Source organism: Oncorhynchus kisutch, linkage group LG23, assembly GCF_002021735.2.
Source record: "Oncorhynchus kisutch isolate 150728-3 linkage group LG23, Okis_V2, whole genome shotgun sequence".
In the NCBI taxonomy this organism is placed as follows: domain Eukaryota; kingdom Metazoa; phylum Chordata; class Actinopteri; order Salmoniformes; family Salmonidae; genus Oncorhynchus; species Oncorhynchus kisutch.
In genome coordinates, this window is record NC_034196.2 from 1524081 (window position 1) to 1551827 (window position 27747).

General features: G+C 42.0%; 1 protein-coding gene across 1 annotated transcript in view; it reads left to right on the plus strand.

Annotated features, from left to right (window-relative positions):
- The window catches only part of LOC109868709 (potassium/sodium hyperpolarization-activated cyclic nucleotide-gated channel 1-like), a 185814-nt gene that overhangs the window by 43524 nt on the left and 114543 nt on the right, over positions 1-27747 (plus strand). The window contains exon 3 of the mRNA XM_020458430.2: positions 23800-23961. Within this exon, the coding sequence (XP_020314019.2) occupies positions 23800-23961 (162 nt within the window). The remainder of the gene's footprint in view (positions 1-23799; positions 23962-27747) is intronic.

Sequence of the window (27747 nt, forward strand, 5' to 3'; positions counted from 1 at the left end):
ATCAGCTTCCTATTTCGCAACAAAGCCTCCTTCACTCATGCTGCCAAACATACCCTCGTAAAACGAACTATCCTACCGATCCTTGACTTCGGCGATGTCATTTACAAAATAGCCTCAAACACCCTGCTCAGCAAATTGGATGTAGTCTAACACTGCGACCTGTACGCTCTCGTTGGCTGGCCCTCACTACATTTTCGTCTCGATACCCACTGGCTCCAGGTCATCTATGAGTCTTTGCTAGGTAAAGCCTTATCTCAGCTTACTGGTCACCTGTAGCACACGCTCCAGCAGGTATATTGCACTGGCCATCCTCACTTCCTTTGTCTGCCTTTCCTTCCAGTTCTCTGCTGCCAATGACTGGAACGAATTGCAAAAATCACTGAAGCTGGAGTCTTTTATCTCCCTCTCTAATTTTATACATCAGTGGTCAAAGCAACTTACCGATCACTGTACCTGTACACAGCCAATCTGTAAATAGCACACCCAACTACCTCATCCCCATATTGGTATTTATCCCTTTTCTCTTTTGCACCCCCGTATCTCTACTTGCACATCATCATCTGCACATCTATCGCTCAAGTGTTAATTCTAAATCGTAATTATTCCGCCTCTATGGCCTGTTTATTGCCCTACCTCCCTACTCTTCCACATTTGAACACACTGTACATAGATTTTTCTGTTGCATTATTGATTTTATGTTTGTTTATGTGTAACTCTGTGTTGTTGTTTTTGTCACACTGCTTTGCTTTATCTTGGCCAGGTAGCAGTTTTAATTTTGAACTTGTTCTCAACTGGCCTACCTGGTTATATAAAGGTGAAATAAATAAAAATGTGTTCTAATTGACTGTGTTTTGTATCTTAATGTGTTTTTAAATGTGTATATTGTCTATATTTATGTTTATCTTGTTATGACTGCAATCCCGCTAACGGGATCGATATGACAACTACCAGTGAAAATAGAGGGCGCCAAATTAAAACCACAGAAATCTCATAATTACAATTCCTAAAACATACATGTGTCTAATATCATTTTAAAGGTAATGTTGTTGTTAATCCCACCAAAGTGTCCGATTTCAAATATGCTTTTCAGCAAAAGCACTACAAACGATTATGTTAGGTCTCCACCAAACCACAATAAGAGTCAACAGAAACCAGAAAGTACATGATAAATGTTTCCTTACCTTTGATGAAAAGTGGACCTAGGAATCCCAGGTCCACAATAAATGCTTGATTTGTTCGAAAATGTCTATTATTCATGTCCAATTAGCTACTTTGGTAAACAATTCCAAAGTCACAAAGCGAGTCCACTATAACGTGACGAAATGTCCAAAGGTTCCGTAACAGTCAGTAGAAACATGTCAAACGATGTACTGAATCAATCTTTAGAATGTTGTTTACATATACAGTATCTTGAATAACATTCCAACCGGAGAATTAGAATGACTTCAGATGACCGGTGGAACGCAGGTCCTTCCCCTGTGCACGTGCATGGTGAAAGCATGGTCTACTCGTGGCAGTGGTGACTATTTCCTGTCTCATTCGACCCCCCTTCATATCCGAGTCATCAGACAAAGTTCTATTGACTGTTGACATCTAGTGGAAGTCATAGGAAGGGAAAACTCATCCATATCTTGCTGTAATTTCAATGAGAGCTTAGTTGAAAATCTGCCACCCCCAGAAAAAATCCAAACAGGAAGTGGAATTTCTCAGGTTTCTCAAGCCTGCAATATGAGTTCTGTTATACTCACAGACATAATTCAAATAGTTTTAGAAACTTTCTAGTGTTTTCTATCCAATACTAATACTAATATGGATATATTAGCAACTGAGACTGAGGAGCTGGCCATTTACAATGGACACCTTTTCATCCAAGCTACTCAATACTGCCCCTGCAGCCATAAAAAGTTATCTATACTTTACTTTTGTACATGCTTGTTTTGTATTGTGCATGACTCATTTGTAAAAGAGACTTTAGTCTCAATCAGTGATGTAAAGTATTCAGTAAAAATACTTTAAACTACTCCTTAAGTAGTTTTGGGGGGTATCTGCACTTTACTATTTATATTTTTGATTCCTAAAGAAAATAATGTACTTTTTACTCCTTACATTTTCCCTGACACCCAAAAGTAGTCGTTACATTTTGAATGCTTGGCAGGACATGAAAACGGTCCAATTCATGCACTTATCAAGATAACATCCCTACTCATCCCTCTGCCTCTGATTTGGCGGACTTACTAAACACAAATGCTTAATTTGTCAATGATGTAAGCGTTGGAGTGTGCCCCTGACTATCTGTACGTTTAAAAATATTTTTTGTCTGATTTGGTAAGGAATTGTAAACAATTTATACATTTACTTTTGAAATTACATTTACTTTTGATCCAGTTACGATCTTGTCTCATTGCTGCAACCCCCCAATAGGCTTGTGAGAGGCGAACGTCGAGTCCTGCATCCTCCGAAACATGACGCGCCTAAATGCAGTTCTCAACACCCGCCCGCTTAACCCGGAAGCCAAATGCACCAATGTGTCGGAGGAAACACTGTTCAACTGACAAAGTCAGCCTGCAGGCGCCTGGCCCGCCAGAAGGAGTTGCTATAGTGCGATGAGCAAAGTAAAGCCCCCCCGGCGAAACCCTCCCCTACCCCAGATGAATTGTGCGCCGCCCTACTGGACTCCCGGTCACGGCCGGTTGTGACACTGCCTGGGATTGAACATGGGTCTGTAGTGACGCCTCAAGCACTGTGATGCAGTGCATTAGACACCTACACCACTCGGGAGGACCAAGTCTGGAAATCTTACAGAATTTGAATTTTATGTAAATATACTGAACAAAAATATAAACACAACTGTGACAACCATCCCACTCTGTCTGCCGTATTCTCTTTGTTCTTGTTTCCTTATTAGGATGCCGGTGGGCGGAGTTGGGAGGGTCGTCAGCTACATGGGAAACACCTGGGCCGGGTGTGTCCCAGGATAAATAGACCTCTTCCACATTCATGGAGGAGACTCTCTCCATGACAGACACCTTTAGAGAATTTGTTGTATATCTTGGTGTTTTTTTATTGTTTGCTTTGGCACCTTTCAACACCCTGCATTATCACATTCATGCATGCAAAACACTCACTTACACTACTGATTACACACACCATTGTATATTGTACTTAGTTACTTATTTAATAAATATATGTTTTGTTACTCCTTATCTCCACGTTGTCTCCCTTTTGTTACGGGCTTTGAGCCGGTTCGTGACAACAAATGTAAAGTATTAGTCCCTTGTTTCATTAGCTGATCCCAGAATTTTTCCATGTGCACAAAAGGCTTATTTCTCTCAAATGTTGTGCACAAATTTGTTTACGCTCCTGTTAGTGAGTTTTCCCCTTTACAAAGAGAATCCATCCTTCAGACAGGTGTGGCATATCAAGAAGCTGATTAAACAGCATGGTCATTACACAGGTGGACTTTGTGCTGGGGACAATCAAAGGACACTCTAAAATGTGTAGTTTTGTCACACAACACAATGCCACAGATGTCTCAAGTTTTGAGAGAGCGTGCAATTGGCATGCTGACTGCAGGAATTTCTACCAGAGCTGTTGCCAGAGATTTTAATGTTAATTTCTCTACTATAAGCCACCTCCAATGTCGTTTTAGAGAATTTGGCAATACGTCCAACCGGCCTTTCAACCCCAGACCACATGTAACCATGCCAGCCCAAGACCTCCACATCCGGCTTCTTCACCTTTGGGATCGTCTAAGGAGGAGGAGGGGGGGTTCTGATGAGTATTTATGTCTGTGATAAGGCCCCTTTGTGGGGAAAACCAATTCTGATTGGCTGGGTATTGCTCCCCAGTGGGTAGACCTGACTCCCAAGTGGATAGGCTTATGCCCACCCATGGCTGCACCCCCGCCTAGTCATGTGAAATCAATAGATTAGGGCCTAATGAATTTCTTTCAATTTACTGATTTCTATGAACTATAACTCAGTAAAATCTTTGAAATTGTTGCATGTTGCATTTATATTTTTGTTCAGTATATACAGAATAGCCTAATCGTATTATTATCTGTATTGAAGTAACTTATTACCCTCCAGTTACCCACAAGAGAGAGATACAGAGAGAGAGAGAGACACACACACAGAGAGAGAGATTGTGTGTTGAGTGAAGTCTAATGACATGCATGGGAGATGTACCTACGGTAATGGCGGCATAATGCACCAAGTGATTCATTAGAATCTATTGGTGCGTTTGAGTCTCCGAATTCATGTTCTGCTGCATCTATTTGCAAAGAGAAAATATTCCACAAGAAGAATTTGGCTGGACTTAGTTATGCTTTTTATTAGTCCAGATACACTGCCGTTAAATGTGTTGTACTACAGTATCATTGTGAATCAAAATTATTTCTCCTCATGTTCATTTACTGTATCCTCTCAGGCATTAGTTCTAGTATATGCATATAGGTAAACATTTTTAACCACTCAAAGTCTTAACATATTGAGAATACACTATATATCAAATTAAATTCACCTACAAAGCAACTAGTGATGTGGCTGGGAATGGAAGGGTGTTTGTATAATTATACTGCTGCCTGCAGTATATGTATTTAACCAGTAAAGATTGAGGTTAAATCCTATTTTGCAAGTGCGACCTACGGGGTCTCCTTTACTGCTGAGATCTGTGAAAGGTGGAACAGTGCCACTGGTCACCCCCAGGCGCATTTGTTATTGTTTTAGTTTTGTTTTTGAAAAGAAGATAAGCTTCCAGCAACGTAATAAACTAAAATCGTAGCACATACTAGCACATACTCTGCTGTAGCACATACTCACATACTAGCACATACTCTGCTGTAGCACATACTCTGCTGTAGCACATACTCTGCTGTAGCACATACTCTGCTGTAGCACATACTCTGCTGTAGCACATACTCTGCTGTAGCACATACTCTCTCTCACTCTGCTGTAGCACATACAATCCAGCCAAATCCCTCTTTCCGTCTTCCCTCTTATCCACATGGAGGTATAATCCTCCCAGACTGTCTCCTCAGTACACTGACACACACACACAAGACTTACACACCAACACACACTCACATCTCTATCCAATATACTCTCTCTGCAGCTCTCTCTTTCTCTCCTACTTTTTCTCTCCCTATCCTCTCCCTCCTCCTCCATCTCTGGTTGGGTGTGAGAAGACAGGCTGTAGCACCACCAGGGCTGTGTGAAATGGTTTAAGTCGAATTACCAGCAGTAGTTTCCCTTGTTAGAAACATGGCATTTCTCCTCCTGCTGTATTTCAACTGAAAACCATGAATGACTGGGGAGTTTAATGATTTGTTGTCCTAGTTTGCTGCTTCTCGTTGTTTGCTCTGTGAATGGTTTAAACAATTGCGATCCTAGAGAGTATGGCTCTGCTGGTATTTTGATACTAGTCTACAGGTTGGTCAAATATGTCTGTCATTTTGAACGGACTTCTGAATTGTGAATGAAAATGGCGTAATATAATTAAAATCAGTACTTGATTACTAATCAGTAATCAATAAATTACTGTTAGAGAGTGTACAGATCATGAGGTTTTTTTGGATGAGAGATGCCTCTTGTCAGGCACTATCTTTAGTGTGTGAGGGGTGATAAATGCCATGAATGAACTGTTGTGAATGTGTAATTTAAAATGTGGTTATTGTTTTTAATTTAAGCAATCAATGTGGAGGGGCAAATAAGGGTAAGCTATTCATTTTTTACATTTAAATAATAATGCAGAATAAAGAGACACAAAAAGTAAAGCCATTACAGTGCAATTCCAAGATTTGAAAATAAATTATACATGTCTATATATGTGAAGAATGAGAGATTCAAACATTAACAGTGTATTTGTGTGTGTGTGTGAAGCTGCATACGTATGCAGCTTCACGTACGCACACACACTGTTAAGACAAATTCATAACATCGTCAATCACAAAAAAAAGATCAAATGAACCACAGACAAGCACAAACCCGAAACAGGTGGGGTTTTAGGAGGGGTTCTCAAAGACACTCATGAGGGTGTCCACTGAAAGTTGATTAGTAAAAAATAACTGTGTCTTAAGAGACCCTCATCATGCCCCAGAAAAGGCAAACCAAACCAAAAACTTACACCAACTTACAATATGGAGTTCAAAGTAAGTGGCGCTAACCAAATGGGAGAACACTACATAAAAGGCTGCTGTCATTGGAAATGTATAGAGGGCACACCTCTGATCTTTGCCCTTGATCTCTACTGCCCATAGAGGGCTTTCCTGGCAAGTGTGCCCTCTATACATCTTTAAGGTGTACATGCGGTCTATAACCAGAATTGGCGGCTTGAGAGAAAGATTTTGAATGAAAAGATAGGAAATATGTACATATGTTTGGCTTACAGTATATATGGCTAATTAAGCAGCCCATATAGAGTGCAGCAGTTGTAGACTAGGACAGGAAAGCAGCGCCACCGAAGGAGAACTAGGGATCAAACCTGAGTTAGTATCCTGTGGTAGCGCCTTGCTCTCTCTGACATTCAAACAAACGGTGAGATTTTAATAATTATTTCATGAAAATACGTCAAAGTAATATAATGCGTTACTTTCCACACAAAGGAATATTGTAAAGTAATGCGTTGCTTTTGTAAAATGTAACAAGTAATATGTACTTTTTCAAGTAACTAATCCCAACACTGCTCCTGCCAGTTGGTGCTCTGGGCCAGCTGCTCTTAAATATCACCTATGCCAGCACAGGTGCAACACATCCTGACCAACGAGGTTGATTCCAATCAGGGAAAACCACACACAACCTTGTAATTTAATATTTTTTTTAGCAAAAACCCAAAGCTTATAACACACACTAAAGATAGAGCCTGATCAGAGGCATCCCCTATCCAAAAGTATTACCCAACTGCCTTCTTCCCTGTGACAGCACTGTAAGCCACCGGGTCTACAAATGGCTCCTGTTAGTCAGGTCACAGCACGGCAGGTTAATGGCACTATATCTCTCCCTTTAACCTCATTTAGTTTAGTTAGTAACCACTCTTTATAATCCAGTTACCATTTCTGTTGGATTATGTTTAGTTCTATTACTGGTAAACTCATTAGAGAAATCTAATTAGTAATGGGAATCAATACATTCTCAGTATAGATAATCTATGCTAGACCTGGGTTCAAATACTATTTTCTTTAGCCTGCTTGGAGTCTCAGGTGGGTGGGGTTTGCAATATTGTGACTTTCCATTGGCTCCATCGCACCTGGCAAGCTTGAGAAAGGCCAGCTAAAGTATTGAACCCGTTTCAAGGAAAATCTTTCCAACTAAATGAACTAGTGTAGCCAACAGCCAAATGGCATAGCCAGATCAGGGCTTAATATAAGGATGACTCAGGATATGCTATTCTGTTCTTCTGAAATAGGCTACATTTTCTTCATATGTTTCTTTAGAGCTGCCTAAAATATAATGGATTCATTGGGATGGTGTAGGCTACATTACATGGATTTATTAGACTTTTTAAAATGTAAATGTTAAACTGTTCAGCATCAGTGGCTTGTAGGCTATGCATGGAAGCCGAGATGCTAAATGTGTTTATGTTAATTAACAGTCAATTACTGTGAGACCGGCAGTTATTTGAATGACAATCACCGGCTGACAAAATTTCATGACTGCCATGTTGGCTGTATTTTCAGAACTACATTCAGCATGATGGCTATTCACGTCAGTCTCAATGGGCTTTATCCACTTGCCTTTTGCAAATGTAATTATTCTCCTTGCTCATATAGAGAGGAGCCCTAATGCACGCAACATCTGCCATCTACCAAGGAGAGAGAGAGAGATAAAGGGGGAGGGACAGACAGGTAATCCACCATTGCTAATTATAGCTGCCAAAATTACCAGAAGTAAAATATTAATGGAGGGAACAGGACATTTAATGGTTGTGTCAGTGGTTTGATCAGCATTTATTCAAATTCCAATTCAACCATAATTGAATTCAATACCAAATAACTGTAATTTTCTTGAAAGTGCATAATGAATCAAAATGCAGAGTAAATCAGAATGCATAGTGAATAAAAATGCATGGCGTGTAAAGGTTTTCCTCCTCTTCGTCTGAAAAGGTGTAGTATGGATCGGACCAAGATGCGGCGTGGTAAGTGTTCATGATGTTTAAATTTTAAAGACAAACTGAACACTGTTACGAATCCCTTTTGGCCCGACAGTCTAGGGGGGGATGGTAACGAGACCCGTAACATAACTCATGCAATTTATAATAGTGACAAAGTAAAAGTGAGAACGAAATAACCACAGACAACTAAATTACCGTCAAACACGTGGTTTATTAGAAAACACACGGTAATGGGGGGGAGCAGGAAAAGGTGAGCTGGACCCAAGGAAAGAAACAATAAGTATTCAAAAACACCCCTAAGCTAGACTAGCCTACTTTAACAGCTAATTAACTAACCAAATATACAGTTGGTGGTCCGCCCAGTTCTACCTAGTGTATTTAACAAAGTCTACCTACGGGTAGTGTATGCCCATGGGCGACTTGTCTTGGTTTCCCCTTTTCCCACCAGCAAACAAACACCATAACCAAAAACAATACTCACAGGTGAGGACAAAGTGCTATGGAGGTGCTCAAACAAAAGATAGCTCAATACATAAAGAGAGAGTGAAACAGAGATCTACAGACATGGCATTTACAGAGAGATTGAGCTCTAGAGCAAACAACTGACAGGGTTTTTAAACCAAGGGAAAGGAGCTGTGATTGGGTAGGAAACAGGAGGAGGTGTCTTCTGATTGGGGAGTGATGATTTTCACCTGTGAGGGGAGAAGGAGAGAAAATAACAGGATACCTGTATCCATAACACTAAAAATACAAAAACAATAAACGTAACGTGAATAACCGAAACCAGTACCGTGTGGTGAACAAACACAGAAACAAACAGTGAAACCCAGGCTACCTAAGTATGATTCTCAGAGACAACTAATGACACCTGCCTCTGATTGAGAACCATACAAGGCCGAAACATAGAAATCCCCAAACATAGAAATCCCCAAATCATAGAAAAACAAACAGACTGCCCACCCCAACTCATGCCCTGACCACACTAAATAACGACAAAGGAAATAAAGGTCAGAACGTGACAGTACCCTGCCCAAAGGTGCGGACTCCGGCCGCAAAAGCTGAACCTATAGGGTCTGGGTAGGCGTCTGTCCGGGGTGGCGGCTCTGGCACGGGACGTGGACCCCACTTCACCACAGTCTTTCTCCGCCCCATTGTCAGCCTCTGTGCCCTCCTAAACACGCCGACCCTCGCCGCCGACCTCGGACTGGGGACCCTAGAAATGGGTCCCGAATGTACGGGTGACTCCGGCGCAGCGCCGGACAGGCGGGAGACTCCGGCACAGCGGCCGGACAGGCGGGAGACTCTAGCAGCTGTAGGGAGGAGACAGAGACAGCCTGGTGCGTGGGGCTGCCACAGGACCCACCAGGCTGGGGAGACCTCCAGGGGGCTTGGTGTTAGGAGGAGGCACCTGAAGGACCGGGCTGTAGGGGAGCACTGGAGCGCAGCCTTGGCACCACTCCACCAGGCTGGATAACGACTCTAGCCCGGACCCTCCAGAGTGCAGGCACAGGTTGAACCGGGCTGTGGTTAAGCACAGGAGATCTAACAACTAGACAACTAATGACACCTGCCTCTGATTGAGAACCATACTAGGCCGAAACATAGAAATCCCAAAATCATAGGAAAACAAACAGACTGCCCACCCCAAATCACACCCTGACCATACTAAATAACAAAACAAAGGAAATAAAAGGATAGAACGTGACATCTGTCAAAAAACACAACTCAAAGGAGCCTAGAACAACAGAGCACATGCTCTACCCTGCCATCCATCCATTGCTCTTGTCACGGTTGTGTGGATAGACGGACCAAGGCGCAGCGTGATTAAAGTTCCAAATATTTATGCGAAATTTCCAAACAAAAAGAAACAAACAATGAACTGTGACATCAACGGTGCCACGTGCACTAACTCAAAACAATCTCCCACAAAACACAGGTGGGAAAAAGGCTACCTAAATATGATCCCCAATTAGAGGCAACGATTACCAGCTCCCTCTAATTGGGAACCATACCAAGCACACCAACATAGAAATAATTATACAAGCTCACCCTCTAGTCATGCCCTGACCTTCTACACCATAGAGAACCAAGGGCTCTCTATGGTCAGGGCGTGACAGCTCTGGGCTTCCCATCCTGTCCTGTCCTTTATATTTGAAGGCTGAAAGAAGTTGATTAATTTGTAGCATTATGAACTTGTCAAACACACACTTGTATTTGGTTGAGTTTGGTCCAATCAGGCACAAGAAACACAAAATGAGTCATTTAATATATATATGTATTTCAGATTGCACCTTTAAATTAGTGTAATGTGTGGACCTGTAATTTATTTACCTTCCCCTTGTCTGTGGCTCTACATGCAAGGAGAAGCCAAGCAGCTATAGCTAGGATAGCTAAAAGAGTCTGAACTAAACTGTCGCCCATACGACAGGGCCCCTGCTCATGTAGATGTTGCTCAGAATGGAAATGTACAGATTAAGGATGAACAGAAGTGTGGAGGTTATCACACACGCAGGACCAAAATAGATCCAGCCGGCAGTGTGCAGAGCCTGAAGGTTCAGAGAGACACATTCAGAGTAGAGGAATGAGGATGCAGGGAGGCAGGGACTTCTCCATGGCGAGAAGAGAAGACACACGCGTATGCACACACACACACACACACAGACCCCTTACTGGGACTTGATGGTGACAGTAACAGACAACAACAGTCAGGGACCCGGCCCTCATTATAAAACCCTCTGCTCTACTCTGCTCTGCATGGCCTCGCAGTTAATGTTTTCGTAAAGAAATGTAGGAGGAAAGAGAGAACACAAAAAAATATCACACAACATAAACCTGAGAAGAACATGTAGGCTATGACTTTTTTCTTTTTTTTATTTGTTAAAAAAGTTTGAAATATCCAATAAATGTCGTTCCACTTCATGATTGTGTCCCACTTGTTGTTGATTCTTCACAAAAAAATACAGTTTTATATCTTTATGTTTGAAGCCTGAAATGTGGCAAAAGGTCGCAAAGTTCAAGGGGGCCGAATACTTTCGCAAGGCACTGTATGTGCACTTGCAGTATTTTGTTTGCTCTGTATATGAATTTCTCCTAACTCCTAACTTAGCAACAGACGAGGAGGAAATAATAAGATAGTTGAAAAGAATCACAAATTTCCATTTGATCACAGCACAATATTTTTGCAATTGCACACATTACTACTGTCACAATAAAAAACAGATGAGGAAAGATTGCAAGAAATTTAAGAGGAAGGCAGTGGAAGCCATTTCCCTGGAAATAGTTTGTCATCCTTCATTGTAATAGCCAGTCACTGTTTTAATCCCTTCAAATAAATCCTCTATTAATCCCCAGTAACCTTAACTGGAGGTCATTTACAGCCGCCCCCAATTTAAAGATACATAGAGGGCATTGTGTGTACGCTGCGTGCAACTTGATGTGTCCTTTGCATAGCCTGCATGAGTCCTTTGCTTGTGAGACATACATTTCTTTAGCTATGAATTAATAAATTAATGATTGTGTTGGGGAAAATGTGTTTGAGTTTGCTGATTTCTGTTTACTTGATTGCGGTTTTCTTTGGTGTTCATTGAATAAAAGTTGAACATACGCAGGGAGTCAGGAAGCAGGTCAGTTTAGTAATAACAAACATGAAGATAAACAAAACAGGAGTAGTGTACTGAACGTTAACAAAACCAATACTGCCTGAAGACTGAGGCTACTGAGGGCTAAATAAAGGGGAAAGAATCAGGGCGATGATGAAGTCCAGGTGTGCATAACAATGGGGAGCATGTGTGCGCAATGATGGTTGCCAGGACCGGTGGTTAGCAGCGGGAGAGTTGGAGTATGCGTGAATGTACCCCTCTCCTAACGTGTGGCTCCAGTCGCAGAATGACACCGGCCAGGTGGGCGGCCCTGAGAGTGAGAAGTGGGCCTGGCCAGACGGAAGAGGTAGACATCCCAGACCCAATAGCATAGGAATAGGCTACAGGATCGGAGGATTCTAAATTGTTTGCCTTCATTAGACAACTTTGTTCCAATATTTCTGTAAATCAGTGATATTTATTCCCATAGTAATTCTTTATGGATCCATAACTAAATCAACATCTGCATTTTGAAAAAGTATTTTTTATCATTGTTTTATTCACGAAATGTGTTAATTTGTTTGTTAGGCTACTGTGCAGTCTACAATACATACTAGAGATCGACCAATTATTCGGAATGGCCGATTAATTAGGGCCGATTTCAAGTTTTCATAACAATCGGAAATCTGTATTTTTGGACACCGATTTGGTCAATTTTTTTATTTAATTAAATGTTTTCCTTTTACACCTTTATGTTACTAGAACACAATCTTATTTTCAATGATGGCCTAGAAACGGTGGGTTAACTGCCTTGTTCAGGGACAGAATGACAGATTTTTACCTTGTCAGCTCGGGGATTCAATCTTGCAACCTTACGGTTAACTAGTCCAACGCTCTAACCACCTACCTTGCATTGCACTCCACGAGGAGCCTGCCTGTTACGCAAATGCAGTAAGAAGCCAAGGTAAGTTGCTAGCTAGCATTAAACTTATCTTATAAAAGACAATCAATCAATCATAATCACTAGTTAACTACACATGGTTGAGGATATTACTAGTTTATCTAGCGTGTCCTGCGTTGAATATAATCGATGCGGTGCGCATTCGCGAAAAAGGATTGTCGTTGCTCCAATGTGTACCTAACCATAAACATCAATGCCTTTCTTAAAATCAATATACAAGTATATATTTTTAAACCTGCATATTTAGTTAATATTGCCTGCTAACATGAATTTATTTTAACTAAGAACATTGTGTCACTTCTCTTGCAACAGATTCAGGGTATATGCAGCAGTTTGGGCCGACTGGCTCGTTGCGATCTGTGTGAAGACTATTTCTTCCTAACAAAGACAGCCAACTTCGCCAAATGGGGGATGATTTAACAAAAGCGCATTTGCGGAAAAAAGCACAATCATTGCACGACTGTACCTAACCATAAACATCAATGCCTTTCTTAAAATCAATACACAGAAGTATATATTTTTAAACCTGCATATTTCAGCTAGAAGAAATCCAGGTTAGCAGGCAATATTAGCCAGGTGAAATTGTGTCACTTCTCTTGCGTTCATTGCACGCAGAGTCAGGGTATATGCAACAGTTTGGGCCGCCTGGCTCGTTGCAAACTAATTTGCCAGAATTTTACGTAATTATGACGTAACATTGAAGGTTGTGCAATGTAATAGGAATATTTAGACTTATGGAAGCCAACTTTAGATAAAATACAGAACGGTTCCGTATTTCACTGAAAGAATAAACGTTTTGTTTTCGAGATGATAGTTTCCGGATTCGACCATATTAATGACCTAAGCCTCATATTTCTGTTTGTTATTATATTATAATTAAGTCTATGATTTGATAGAGCAGTCTGACTGAGCGAATGGAAGGCACCAGCAGGCTTGTAAGCGTTCATTCAAACAGCACTTTCGTGCGTTTTGCAAGCAGCTCTTCACAATGCTTCAAGCATTGCGCTGTTTATGACTTCAAGCCTATCAACTCCCAAGATTAGGCTGGTGTAACCGATGTGAAATGGCTAGCTAGTTAGCAGGGTGCACGCTAATAGCGTTTCAAACGTCACTCGCTCTGAGACTTGGAGTAGTTGTTCCCCTTGCTCTGCATGGGTAACACTGTGTTCCTGGTAGGAGCGCAAGTAGGAGCAAGGAGAGGGACAGAAGCTATACTGTTACACTAAAGTGCCTATAAGAACATCCAATAGTCAAAGGTATATGACATACAAATCGTATAGAGAGAAATAGTCCTATAATTCCTATAATAACTACAACCTAAAACTTCCTCCGTGGGAATATTGAAGACTCATGTTAAAAGGAACCACCAGCTTTCATATGTTCTCATGTTCTGAGCAAGGAACTTAAACATTAGCTTTCTTACATGAGGATGGATTGGAAAATATGGTGCTTTGTTCCAATATTTCTGTAAATCAGTGATATTTATTCTCATAGTAATTCGTGATGGATCCATGACTAAATCAACATCTGCAGTTTGAAAGAATATTTTTTATCATTATTTTATGAACAAAATGTGTTTATAACATGGGAAATTGCCCAATTCCTTACATAAGGGAGAGCATGTCCAGACTTTCTCTGTGACCTCAAGTACTCATTAACTGTCTTCAACCCTTTTTGGGTTGCATCAGTCAGTCATGGACGGAAACTTCTGAGACACAGTGTTAATGACTGCCAAGTCAAGATCCAATAGGCTTCTTAACAGCTTCTATCCCCAAGCCTTAAGACTCCTGAACAGCTAATCAAATGTCTACCCAGACTATTTGCATCCCCCACCCCCATTTTTACGCTGCTGCTACTCTCTGGTTATTATCTATGCATAGTCATTTTAACTCTACCTACATGTACATATTACCCCAATTACCTCGACTAACCTGTGCCCCCGCACATTGATTCTGTACCGGTACCCCCTGTATATAGCCTCACTACTGTTATTTTATTGTTGCACTTTAACTATTTGTTCTTTATCAATTTTTACTTAACACTTATTTTCCTTAAAACTGCAATGTTGTTAAGGGCTTGTAAGTAAGCATTTCACGGTTGTATTCTGCGCATGTGACATATAACATTTGATTTGATACCCCTTGACTTCCACATTTTGATATTTTACAGCCTGAATTCAAAATTGATTAAACAGATTTTTTGGATCACCCATCTATACACAATACGCCATAATGACAAAGTAAAAACATGTTTTTCAAAGTCTTTGCAATTTACAAATGTATCATGCTATCAGGACGCTGAAAAGCATCCCCATAGCATGATGCTGCCACCAACATGCTTTACAGTAGGGTTGGTGTTGGTTTTCTCCAGACATAGCACTTTGGATTCATGCCAAATAGTTATCTTTTTGTCTCATCAGACCACAGAATCTTTTGCCTTATGTTCTCAGTCTTTTACGTGCCTTTTGCAAACTCCAGGCATGCTGTCATGTGCTTTTTTCCATCTGGCGACCATAAAGCCCAGATTGGTGAAGCGCTGTAGGAACTGTTGTCCTTCTGGCAGGGTCTCCCATCTCAGCCAACAAACTTTGTAGTTCTGTCAGAGTAGTCAGTGGGTTTTTGGTCAACTCCCTGACCAAGGTCCTTCTTGCCTTGTTGCTCATTTTGATCGGACTGCCAGCTCTTGGCAGAGACTGGGTAGTTAAATGTTTTTATTTATTTACCAATGATGGAGGCCACTGTGCTCTTCGGAACTTTCAACGCTCTAGAAATGGTTTTATACCCTTCCCCAGATACAGTGGGGAGAACAAGTATTTGATACACTGCCCGATTTTGCAGGTTTTCCTACTTACAAAGCATGTAGAGGTCTGTAGTTTTTATCATAGGTACAGAACAGAATCTAAAACAAAAATCCAGAAAATCACATTGTATGATTTTTAAGTAATTAATTTGCATTTTATTGCATGACATAAGTATTTGATACATCAGAAAAGCATAACTTAATATTTGGTACAGAAACCTTTGTTTGCAATTACAGAGATCATACATTTCCTGTAGTTCTTGACCAGGTTTTCACACACTGCAGCCAGGATTTTGGCCCACTCCTCCATACAGACCTTCTCCAGATCCTTCAGGTTTCGGGGCTATCGCTGGGCAATACGGAATTTCAGCTCCCTCCAAAGATTTTCTATTTGGTTCAGGTCTGGAAACTGGCTAGGCCACTCCAGGACCTTGAAATGCTTCTTACGTAGCCACTCCTTAGTTGCCCTGGCTGTGTGTTTTGGGTCGCTGTCATGCTGGAAGACCCAGCCACGACCCATCTTCAATGCTCTTACTGAGGGAAGGAGGTTGTTGGCCAAGATCTCTCGATAGATGGCCCTATCCTTCCTCCCCTCAATACAGTGCAGTTTTCCTGTCCCCTTTGTAGAAAAGCATCCCCAAAGAATGATGTTTCCACCTCCATGCTTCACAGTTGGGATGGTGTTCTTGGGGTTGTACTCATCCTTCTCCTTCCTCCAAACACGGCGAGTGGAGTTTAGACCAAAAAGCTCTATTTTTGTCTCATCAGACCACATGACCTTCTCCCATTCCTCTGGATCATCCAGATGGTCATTGGCAAACTTCAGACGGGCCTGGACATGCGCTGGCTTGAGCAGGGGGACCTTGCGTGCGCTGCAGGATTTTAATCCATGACGGCGTAGTGTGTTACTAATGGTTTTCGTTGAGACTGTGGTCCCAGCTCTCTTCAGGTCATTGACCAGGTCCTGCCGTGTAGTTCTGGGCTGATCCCTCACCTTCCTCATGATCATTGATGCCCCACGAGGTGAGATCTTGCATGGAGCCTCAGACCGAGGGTGATTGACCGTCATCTTGAACTTCTTCCATATAATAATTGTGCCAACAGTTGTTGCCTTCTCACCAAGCTGCTTGCCTATTGTCCTGTAGCCCATCCCAGCCTTGTGCATGTCTACAATTATATCCCTGATGTCCTTACACAGCTCTCTGGTCTTGGCCATTGTGGAGAGGTTGGAGTCTGTTTGATTGAGTGTGTAGATAGGTGTCTTTTATACAGGTAACGAGTTCAAACAGGTGCAGTTAATACAGGTAATGAGTGGAGAACAGGAGGGCTTCTTAAAGAAAAATGAACAGGTCTGTGAGAGCCGGAATCTTTACTGGTTGGTAGGTGATCAAATACTTATGTCATGCAATAAAATGCAAATGAATTACTTAAAAATCATACAATGTGATTTTCTGGATTTTTGTTTTAGATTCCGTCTCTCACAGTTGAAGTGTACCTATGATAAAAATTACAGACCTCTACATGCTTTATAAGTAGGAACACCTGCAAAATCGGCAGTGTATCAAATACTTGTTCTCCCCACTGTATATGCCTCCAGACAATTCTAGCTCGGAAATGTACGGACAGTTCCGTGGACTTCATGGTATAGTTTCTGCTCTGACATGCACTGTGAACTGTGGGACCTTGTTTAGACAGATGCGTTTCTTTCTAAATGATGTCCAAACATTTTAATTGGCCACAGGTGGACTCCAATCAAGTAGTGACATCTCAAAGATGATCAACAGAAATTGGATGCACCTGAGCTCAATTTGGAGTGGCATTGCAAAAGGGTGTGAATACTTTGCAAAATATTTCTAAAAACATGTTTTGATTTTGTCATGATGTGGTATTGTGTGTAGATGGGTGAGATTAAAAAAAAGATTTAATACATGTTGTATTCAGACACAACAAAATGCGTAATAAGTCAAGAGGTATGAATACTTTCTGAAGTCACTGAAGCACAATTAAGCTCCTGAGCTATACTACCAGGCTAGGGTAGGATATCATGATTCATGAAAAATTCACACCCCAGCCCTGTAGGCCTACTGTAGGTTAGAGAGGTTTTCCAGCAAGGTGGATTGAGCCCCTGAGTACCTGCAGCTAGACAAAGTCTGTTTAGCTCCTGGAAAGTAATATACAACTTGATGCTATTAACTCAACTGCTATGAGCATCTCGCCCTCTTGCTTCATGTTTCATACTCTCCCTCTCTCTCTCAATTTTCAATTCAATTCAAGGGGCTTTATTGGCATGGGAAACATGTGTTAACATTGCCAAAGCAAGTGAGGTAGATAATATACAAAAGTGAAATAAACAATCAAAATTAACAGTAAACATTACACATACAGAAATGTCAAAACAATAAAGACATTACAAATGTCATATTATACATAGTGTTGTAACAATGTACAAATGGTTAAAGAACACAAGGGAAAATAAATAAGCATAAATATGGGTTGTATTTACAATGGTGTTTGTTCTTCACTGGTTGCCCATTTCTTGTGGCAACAGGTCACAAATCTCTCTCCCTCCATCGGTCTCTTTTGTTTTCAATTATATGTCGTTGATGAGGACAGCGTAGACAAACTGTGAAGACATCTCTGTTTTTGCCACGTTGGGTGTGAGGGAGACATTAGCAATTCAAATAGGCCAAAGTTGCTGCTTCCTGTTTTTCCCATCCTCTCTGAGTCCTGCAGGAGTATGTTGCTTAATACATGTGCTGTTTCTCTCTTTCTTCCTGTGTGTAATCAAACACACAGTGACACATAAAGTAGCGCTAACAGAGCGAGTAAAGATAATGCAGTGGTAGGTAGCAGGAGAGAGCAGAGCACTGAGACGGTGAGACAAGCAGCCATCCTTTCAGCTCTGCTGGCAAGTAACAGAGCGAGTAAAGATAATGCAGTGGTAGGTAGCAGGAGAGAGCAGAGCACTGAGACGGTGAGACAAGCAGCCATCCTTTCAGCTCTGCTGGCAAGTTTTAGCCTTCCCTTGTACTGCCACTGAACCTCCCCACAGATGAGTTGGATCACTGAGATCCAGTGAACCAACTCATCACTGAGATCTATCAGTCTGTATTTGGACTCCTTCCTCTCTCTTCCGTTCTGCTTCCTAGCATGGCCTGCTTTGTCCTTGACATGGAGGGGGATGGATGTACAGCATGAGAGGGAGGGAAGACTCAGGTGGGTTCTGTTAAGGATGGTGCAGTGTTGTTTTTAAACTAGGCAAGTAATTTAAGAACAAATGTATTATTTACAATGACGGCCTACCCCGGCCAAGCCCTAACCCGGACGATGCTGGGACTCCCAATCACAGCAGGTTGTGATACAGCCTTTAATCAAACCAGTCTGTAGTGACACCTCTAGCACTGAGATGCAGTGCCTTAGACTACTGCGCTACGAGGGAGTGTTACAAAACCTTCAACTATAAATGTTGGGTCCACATGGCGTAGCGCAAATGACAACACCTGAATAGCACTTGGCCTGAGTGACTGAGTAACAGGGAGGATGTCCAATCACATTCCCTCACAGACAGGGACGTGATGATTGCATGTTTGTGACAGGTCCTGGATGGTCAATGAGAGGGTCATTGGCAGAAGAGATTATATCTGGCCCGTGTGTGTGTGTGTGTGTGTGTGTGTGTGTGAGAGAGACATGTCCTATGAGGTTAATGGAAGGGCTATTGGCAGTAGAGCTCCAGTATGTCTTGGCTTCAATACATCCACATGCTTTTTCTTCAGTACATCATGGGGTCATCATGAAGTCAGTAGAAAATAAAAGGGGAGGGCAGAACTTTGAGTGGGAGAGTGAGAAAGTGACAATTGTAATATGGGTGCGCGAGGGTGCATGCTGCGGGCTGCAATCCCGTTAACGGGACGATATGACAACAGGCAGTGAAAGTGCAGGGCGCCAAATTCAAAACAACAGAAATCTCATAATTAAAATTCCTCAAACATACATCTATTTAATACCGTTTGAAAGGTAATCTTGTTGTTAATCCCACCACAGTGTCCGATTTCAAATAGGTTTTACAGCGAAAGCACCAAAAACGATTATGTTAGGTCACCACCAAGCCAAAGAAAAACTCAGCAATTTTTCCATCAAAGAGAGGAGTCACAAAAAGCAGAAAGAGATTAAATAAATCACTAACTTTTGATGATCTGCAGATGATCTCAACCCCATAGAAAATCTTTGGAGGGAGTTGAAAGTCCGGGTTTCCCAGCAACAGCCCCAAAACATCACTGCTCTAGAGGAGATCTGCTTGGAGGAATGGGCCAAAATACCAGCAACAGTGTGTGAAAACCTTGTGAAGACTTACAGAAAATGTTTGACCTCTGTCATTGCCAACAAAGGGTATATAACAAAGTATTGAGATAAACTTTTGTTATTGACCAAATACTTATTTTCCACCATAATTTGCAAATAAATTCATTAAAAATCCTACAATGCGATTTTCTGGATTTTTTTTCTCATTTTGTCTGTCATAGTTGAAGTGTACCTATGATGAAAATTACAGGCCTCTCTCATCTTTTTAAGTGGGAGAACTTGCACAATTGGTGGCTGACTAAATACTTTTTTGCCCCACTGTATGTGGATTATAATGAATTACATTTTTGTAGGCATTTATACATTTTGTAAGGGAAAATCAAGTCCGAAAGTAAGGCTTAGGGTACATGTGATTGTCCCATTTTGCTACGTCATGCCTGGGTCAGTGTTGTCATGCAGTTTCAGTATTTACGACGTGTTGCAGGGTTGGGGTCAATTTCAGAAGGAAACAATATTCCAATTTAACTTTCTTAATTGAAAAGCATTGAAGATAAATGCAATTGGAATTTCAGTATACTGAATTGACTGGAATTTTAATGAAATTGACCCCAACCCTTATGTGTTGGTATCTACAGATGTAGGGTCTTAATTTGATCACCCTGGTGCAGGAGGTTTAACCCCCTAGAGTTGATGTCTGCTCCCCCACGGAAATTGAATTAGCATAATGTAAAAAGCCTCTTGGGACTCATCTGAAGTCAGTATAGCCGATCTGCCAACTTCTGTCTGTAGCGTCTGAAAATTTTGGGCATTACACTAATATGACCCCTCTGTTCACAAATGTGAGACTTTCACTAACACATACATATCTAGGACACCAACAGGCCTCAGAAGACTCGTCTGAAGGTCCCCTGGTACCAGTTGACAAAATGAAGGGAAGTACATATGGAGATTGTTTAGTACCAAAAAATGTTTAGATATGTTTCCTGATCTTTCTTATTTCCTTTAGATAGACAGACACTTCAGAACAAAGTTCCTTTAGATTGTTCAATACATGTTGTTCCATTTGGTGAATCTGTTATTCAATGTGTTAGTATGGTCTAATAGCAGTAAGGCCAAATACATATATATATTTCATCCCAAAAAGTTTGATTTTTTTTGATACTTCAAGGGGTTGTACATGTTTTTAAAATGGCATAGACTGTAATGGGTTAAAAAGGCTTCTGAAGATTGTAATTTCCACTTTGAAATTCCGGACTCAATTTTCCTTTACGAAAAATGTATTATGCCCTACAACAATTTCTGTTAATTATAATCCACATATTTTCCTGCTGTAGCAAACTGGCTCAAATTAAGATCCTACATCTGTAGCTGTGAAAAGTTGTCTTCTATAATATGTATTGCTTGCTTAGTAGTTATTCAGCAATTATGACCACGGAATTGACGATAAGACTGTCTTGCGATATAATTTCAGATACCTTGACTTTATAATAATAGTGAGGAGGTGCAAATGTTCTACAAGGGGCAAAACCTTCCTCATTGTTGCTTGAATATCTTGAATTACATTAGGCCTATTTGTTTTTCCAGACCTTGACTCTACAGCATTCAACAGCATTCCAACTAGGTATTTATCAAATCAAATCAAATTTATAGCCCTTCGTACATCAGCTGATATCTCAAAGTGCTGTACAGAAACCCAGCCTAAAACCCCAAACAGCAAGCAATGCAGGTGTAGAAGCACGGTGGCTAGGAAAAACTCCCTAGAAAGGCCAAAACCTAGGAAGAAACCTAGAGAGGAACCAGGCTATGTGGGGTGGCCAGTCCTCTTCTGGCTGTGCCGGGTGGAGATTATAACAGAACATGGCCAAGATGTTCAAATGTTCATAAATGACCAGCATGGTCCAATAATAATAAGGCAGAACAGTTGAAACTGGAGCAGCAGCACGGCCAGGTGGACTGGGGACAGCAAGGAGTCATCATGTCAGGTAGTCCTGAGGCATGGTCCTAGGACTCAGGTCCTCCGAGAGAGAGAAAGAAAGAGAGAAAGAGAGAATTAGAGAGAGTACACTTAAATTCACACAGGACACCGAATAGGACAGGAGAAGTACTCCAGATATAACAAACTGACCCTAGCCCCCGACACATAAACTACTGCAGCATAAATACTGGAGGCTGAGACAGGAGGGGTCAGGAGACACTGTGGCCCCATCCGAGGACACCCCTGGACAGGGCCAGACAGGAAGGATATAACCCCACCCACTTTGCCAAAGCACATCCCCCACACCACTAGAGGGATATCTTCAACCACCAATTTACCATCCTGAGACAAGGCTGAGTATAGCCCACAAAGACCTCCGCCACGGCACAACCCAAGGGGAGGGCGCCAACCCAGACAGGATGACCACATCAGTGACTCAACCCACTCAGGTGACGCACCCCTCCCAGGAACGGTATGAGAGAGCCCCAGTAAGCCAGTGACTCAGCCCCTGTAATAGGGTTAGAGGCAGAGAATCCCAGTGGAAAGAGGGGAACAGGCCAGGCAGAGACAGCAAGGGTGGTTCGTTGCTCCAATCAATCATATGACCAACTGAAGAGATGAGTCTTCAGTAAAGACTTAAAGGTTGAGACCGAGTTTGCGTCTCTGACATGGCTTTTATTTATCCCCCTCAGGGCAATAATATAGAAAAAAAACGTTAAGAATAACATTTCTTTTATTTTAATACCTTAAGAACCCATTAAAACTCAATTAAATGCATGCATTAGTGACTTTTAAGGCAGTTTATGGAGAAATTACCTCATCAACCCCTCGGATTGGGTCCTTCATGTTGTGGGGGACGAGGGATAAGGCAGTAGACAGGTTCAACAAAATGTTGCATTTTACATTTTTAACAAATGGGTGATAGCTGGTTTGTCATGTGAAACTGGAACTTTGTGAATTTTCACTCAAACACTTCCAGGTTTTTTTCAGAAAGACAGTAATTGGCACTTTGGCCAAAATGGGTAATGGAATAATGAGCCAGGAGAGAAATAATGGGTTTCCTATGCAAATGAGAACTAATTAGCAGATAGAGTGGAACTCATATAAGTGTGAGGAGATTCTATTTTGTTCTGATCCAATGTCAGCCAATCCTTTTCTCCAGACCTGTTCAGTCACACTGTAGATTGGCTTTTATTCTAGCAGCGCCCTGGTTCGCTCTGACTAAGCAACATCATTGTTATCGTGTCTCTCTCTCTCTCTCGTTCTCTCTAGATCTCTATCTCTCTGGTTCTCTCCCTCTGTCTGCTCATGTCATCTCATGTCTCCATGGTTAAATCCAGTTTATTTTGGATAGTTGATATGGGTATTAGTAAAGAATGTATAGTGTGGATGGGGGTTCAACTGTAACTAAAAAATATGTTTTAAAGGAAAATGCTTTACGTGTTAATTGAATAACATGTCTGACTGGAAGTGTTAAACTGGAAGTGTTAGAAATCAGTTAGTTTAAGTTTAAAGTTTAAAGAAACAGTTATTTGATCATTACAAGCTTTTGAAATGTGCTATTATTATTATTATTATTGGCTAGTGCATTGGCTTGGCTATGCCCTCTTCTGAACTTATTCCCCCTGCGTACAGCAACCTTACATTTTTTGCCATTTCACTGTGGTCTGTTTACTTTGGATGATGTCAATGACAAATACTGAATACCCAAACATCTGTGAATTACACTGACACCGTGTTGTAAAGTGATTGAAATTCTCCTGTGGCCAAAATGGCTGCGGCTCTCCTCTCTACTACTGCTTTAAAATTACATTTTTGGACTACAAAAACAACTATTTTTGGATAGTTGTAGTATGCTTGCGCTCTAACCACAATTTGAAGTATTTTCTGGACTGTTGAAAGGGTGCTCAATCTTAGGAATGTAAAACTGAAATACTGAGCTTCAGGTTAGTAACTTAATTCCTTTCAAAAATGGTTAATAATGTCGCGTTTCGGAGCAATCATCTTTGTCCCAGAACTATTAATATTTGAATCCTTGTATCTTAACATATTTTTCCCCCTTCTCTTTTCTCTGTCTCCAGATCTTCCATATGACCTACGACCTGGCCAGTGCTGTGGTAAGAATATTTAATCTGATAGGGATGATGCTACTGCTCTGCCACTGGGATGGTTGTCTACAGTTCCTGGTTCCCCTCCTACAAGATTTCCCCCAAGATTGCTGGGTGTCGCTAAATGGTATGGTTGTAAGTATTATACCCTACATCTTGTTTGTTTCTTTCGTAGTTGGAAATGTTAAAACATTGGTACCAGTTGGAATCACTTTAAAAAGGTAGGTAGCTTAATGGTAACCACATTTAACATATGGATTTGCATTAGTATACACATCAAAAGTCCCTCTTTTATATTTTTTTGAGTTATTACCTTTTTAACATATTACATTATGTTACTTAATCAATCAGAGACGATGCTGTCAGGCAGCACTGCCGCAAAATAAATGTTGGCTTTTAGATGGCAATCACCTCACTCTCTCCCAATTTGTTACTATTAGAAGTTGTAACTTTAGAATTAACGACAGCGAGAAGGTGCAAGTCAAGGAATAATTGAGGCCTGGACAAATAAACTTGACTCTGTAAAGAATAATCTCAGCTGAAGCATAAAACCGATCAGAATTCTGAAAAACTATGAAGTTATGCCAGGAAATGTTTTTGTGGGGTGTGACGTTTGTGGAGGATAAGCCAGCTTATTCCCAATTATGTAATGTCCAACTTCAAATGTGGGAACTTCAAAATGGCAATCACCTCACTCTCTCCCAATTTGTTACTATTAGAAGTTATAGACAGCGAGAATGAATGGTGCAAGTCAAGGAATAATTGAGGCCTTGACAAATATACTTGACTCTGTAAAGAATAAGTTAGGTATGACACTACAAGCTTTGCACACCTGTATTTGGAGAGTTTCTCCCATCTTCTATGCAGATCCTCTCAAGCTCTGTCTGGTTGGATGGGGAGCGTCGCTGCACAGCTATTTTCAGGTCTCAGCCAGAGCCAGACTTAAGGGCATTCAGAGACTTGTCCCGAAGCCACTCCTGCATTGTCTTGGCTGTTTGCTTACTGTCGTTGTCCTGTTTGAAGGTGAACCTTTTCCTCAGTCTGATGTCCTAAAACTCCTGGTTTTTATCAAGGATCTCTCCATGCTTTGTTCCGTTCATCTTTCCCTCGATCCTGACTAGTCTCCCAGTCCCTGCCGCTGAAAAACATCCCCACAGCATGATGTTGCCACCACCGTGCTACACTGTAGGGATGGTATTTTGGCGATGTGATGAATGGTGCCTGGTTTCCTACAGATGTGACGATTGACATTCAAGCCAAAGAGTTCAATCTTGATTTCATCAGACCAGAGAATCTTGTTTCTCATGGTCTGAGAGTCCTTTAGGTGCCTTTTGGCTAACTCCAAGCAGGCTGTCGTGCTTTTTTACTGAGGAGTGGCTTCCATCTGGACAATTTACAATAAAGGCCTGATTGGTGGAGTGCTGCAGAGATGGTTGTCCTTCTGAAAGGTTCTCACATCTCCACAGAGGAACTCTGGAGCTCTGTCAAAGTGACCATCGGGTTTTGGTCACCACCTTGACCAAGGCCCTTTTCCCCCGATTGCTCAGTTTGGCCTGGTGAACAGTTCTAGGAACAGTCTGGGTGGTTCCAAACTTCTTCCATTTAACAATGATGGAAGCCACTGTCTTGGGGACCTTCAAAGCTGCACACATATTTTGGTGCCCTTCCGCTCGACACAATCTTGTCTCAGAGCTCTACAACTATTCCTTCTACCTCATGGCTTGGTTTTTGCTCTGAAATGCACTGTCAATTGTGGGACCTTCTATAGACAGGTGTGGGGCTTTCAAAATCATGTCCAATGAATTGAATTTACCACAGGTGGACTCCAATCATTTTGTAGAAACATCTCAAGGATGATCAATGAAAACAGGATGTACCTGAGTTCAATTTCGAGTCTCATAGCAAAGAGTCGGAATACTTTTGTTTTTAAGGTCTTTAGTTTTTTTATTTTTAACAAATTTGCAAAAAATGTCAAATGTGGAAAAATCCTTTTGCCACTTGTTTTTGCGTTACAGCCTGAATTTAAAATGGACAAGTTGCATGGACTGCAATAATGTTTAACATATTTTTTGAATGACTACCTCATCTCTGTACCCCACACATATAATTATCTGTAAGATCCCTCTACTGAGCAGTGAATTTCAACCACAAAGACCAGGGAGATGTTTCAATACCTCGTAAAGAAGGACACCTATTGGAAGATGGGTAAAAATAAAAAAGCAGACATTTACTTAGAAACGGTAGCCGCAGGATCAGAGTACACCTGAAAAACAATAACACTAAGTCTCGAAAACTCACTCAGGTAATGAACGCACAAGGTAAACAATTCAAGCTTCTGCAAAGGACAACATAAAACACAGATTTTAAAAGGAACATCATAATGAGTAAATAGAACACACCTGAGTGTCGTTAATGTCTCTAGGATGGTCTCTGCCGCACTCTGGCGACAGGTGGGACCACCATGTAGTTGGTTGAAGTCCCAAACAAGTTCCGGATCTAGGATGTCCCGGGCAGAAACCCACACCCGCTCCTCTGGGCCGTAGCCCTCCCAGTCCACCAGGTACTGCAGGGTGCCTCGGACCCAACGAGCCGCCAACAGACGCCGGACAGTGTAGGCCAAGCGACCATCAACAAGTCGAGGGGGCAGAGAGGCAGGTGTGGGGGGAGAGTAGGGACTTGTCCTTACCAGCCTGAGACGGGAGACATGGAAGAATAGACAGACCCTCATAGACCTGGGAAGCTGGAGACGATAGGTGACCGGCTTGATGCGACTCGGGCTCTTGAATGGTCCGATGTAGCGTGGAGCAAGCTTCCGCGAGTTCACCTTTAAGGGAAGATCACAGATGGACAGCCACACCCGTTGACCTGGTTGGAGGAGCCGAAGAGGCCTTCGGTGTCGGTTTGCCTGGTGTTGGTGTCGGGCAGAGAGCGGAGCAAGGAGGATATCGCCCTAATCCAGGTGAGGTGACATGTTCGAGTGAACGCCTTGGCTGATGGCACCACGCTTCGGCCTCTTGTTTAGGAAACAGGTGGGTGGGTGAGCCGGAACTGACACTCGAACGGCAACAGTCCAGTGGACGATTTCATCATTGTGTTATGAGCATACACTCCACAGACGAGGCCATACCGTGTGACGAACTGGAGCCCACGATCCGAGACAATGTCCTGGGGAAGTCCGTGTAGTTGAAAGACATGGGTAGTCATGAGATCAGCGGTCTCCTTCACTGAGGGCAACTTGGGTAAGGCGATGAAATGGGCTGCCTTGGAAAGCCAATCAACAACTACCAGGATAGTGGTAAGCCCTTGGCATGGGGGTAACCCTGTGATAAAGTCTATGGACAGGTGGGACCAGGGCAGAGGTTGGAGCAACCCAGCCCGTCGGAGTCATGAGCACTTGCTTTGGGCTCAGGTGGAGCAGGCCGTTACGAAGGATCTCACATCCTCAATCATGTTGGGCCACCAGAATTTGTGCCTCAAGAACTCCAGTGTCCGTTTAACCCCTGGATGCCCAGTTAATTTAGAGGAGTGTCCCCATTGTAGTACTCGGGATCGGGCTGATCGTGGAACATGATTGTTGACCCCGGCCGGGTCAGGTTCTTGGGTCTAGGCTTGTCGGACCGTGCTCTCAATACTCATATCACAGGGTCCACAATGCGGGAGCTGGGGATGGGCTTGGAGTCCCTCTACCCATTAGAGACATCGTGTTGGCGTCTGTTTTCTGAGTCCAGAAACAGGCAAGGGTCAAAACTGGGAGGACTAGAAAAAGGAGAATAGCAAAGGCAGGAGAACAGGAATAACGCTGGTTGACTTGGAAACATAGAAGACAAACTGGCACACAGAGACAGGAAACACAGGGATAAATACACTGGGGAAAACAAGCGACACCTGGAGGGGGTGGAGACAATAACAAGGACAGGTGAA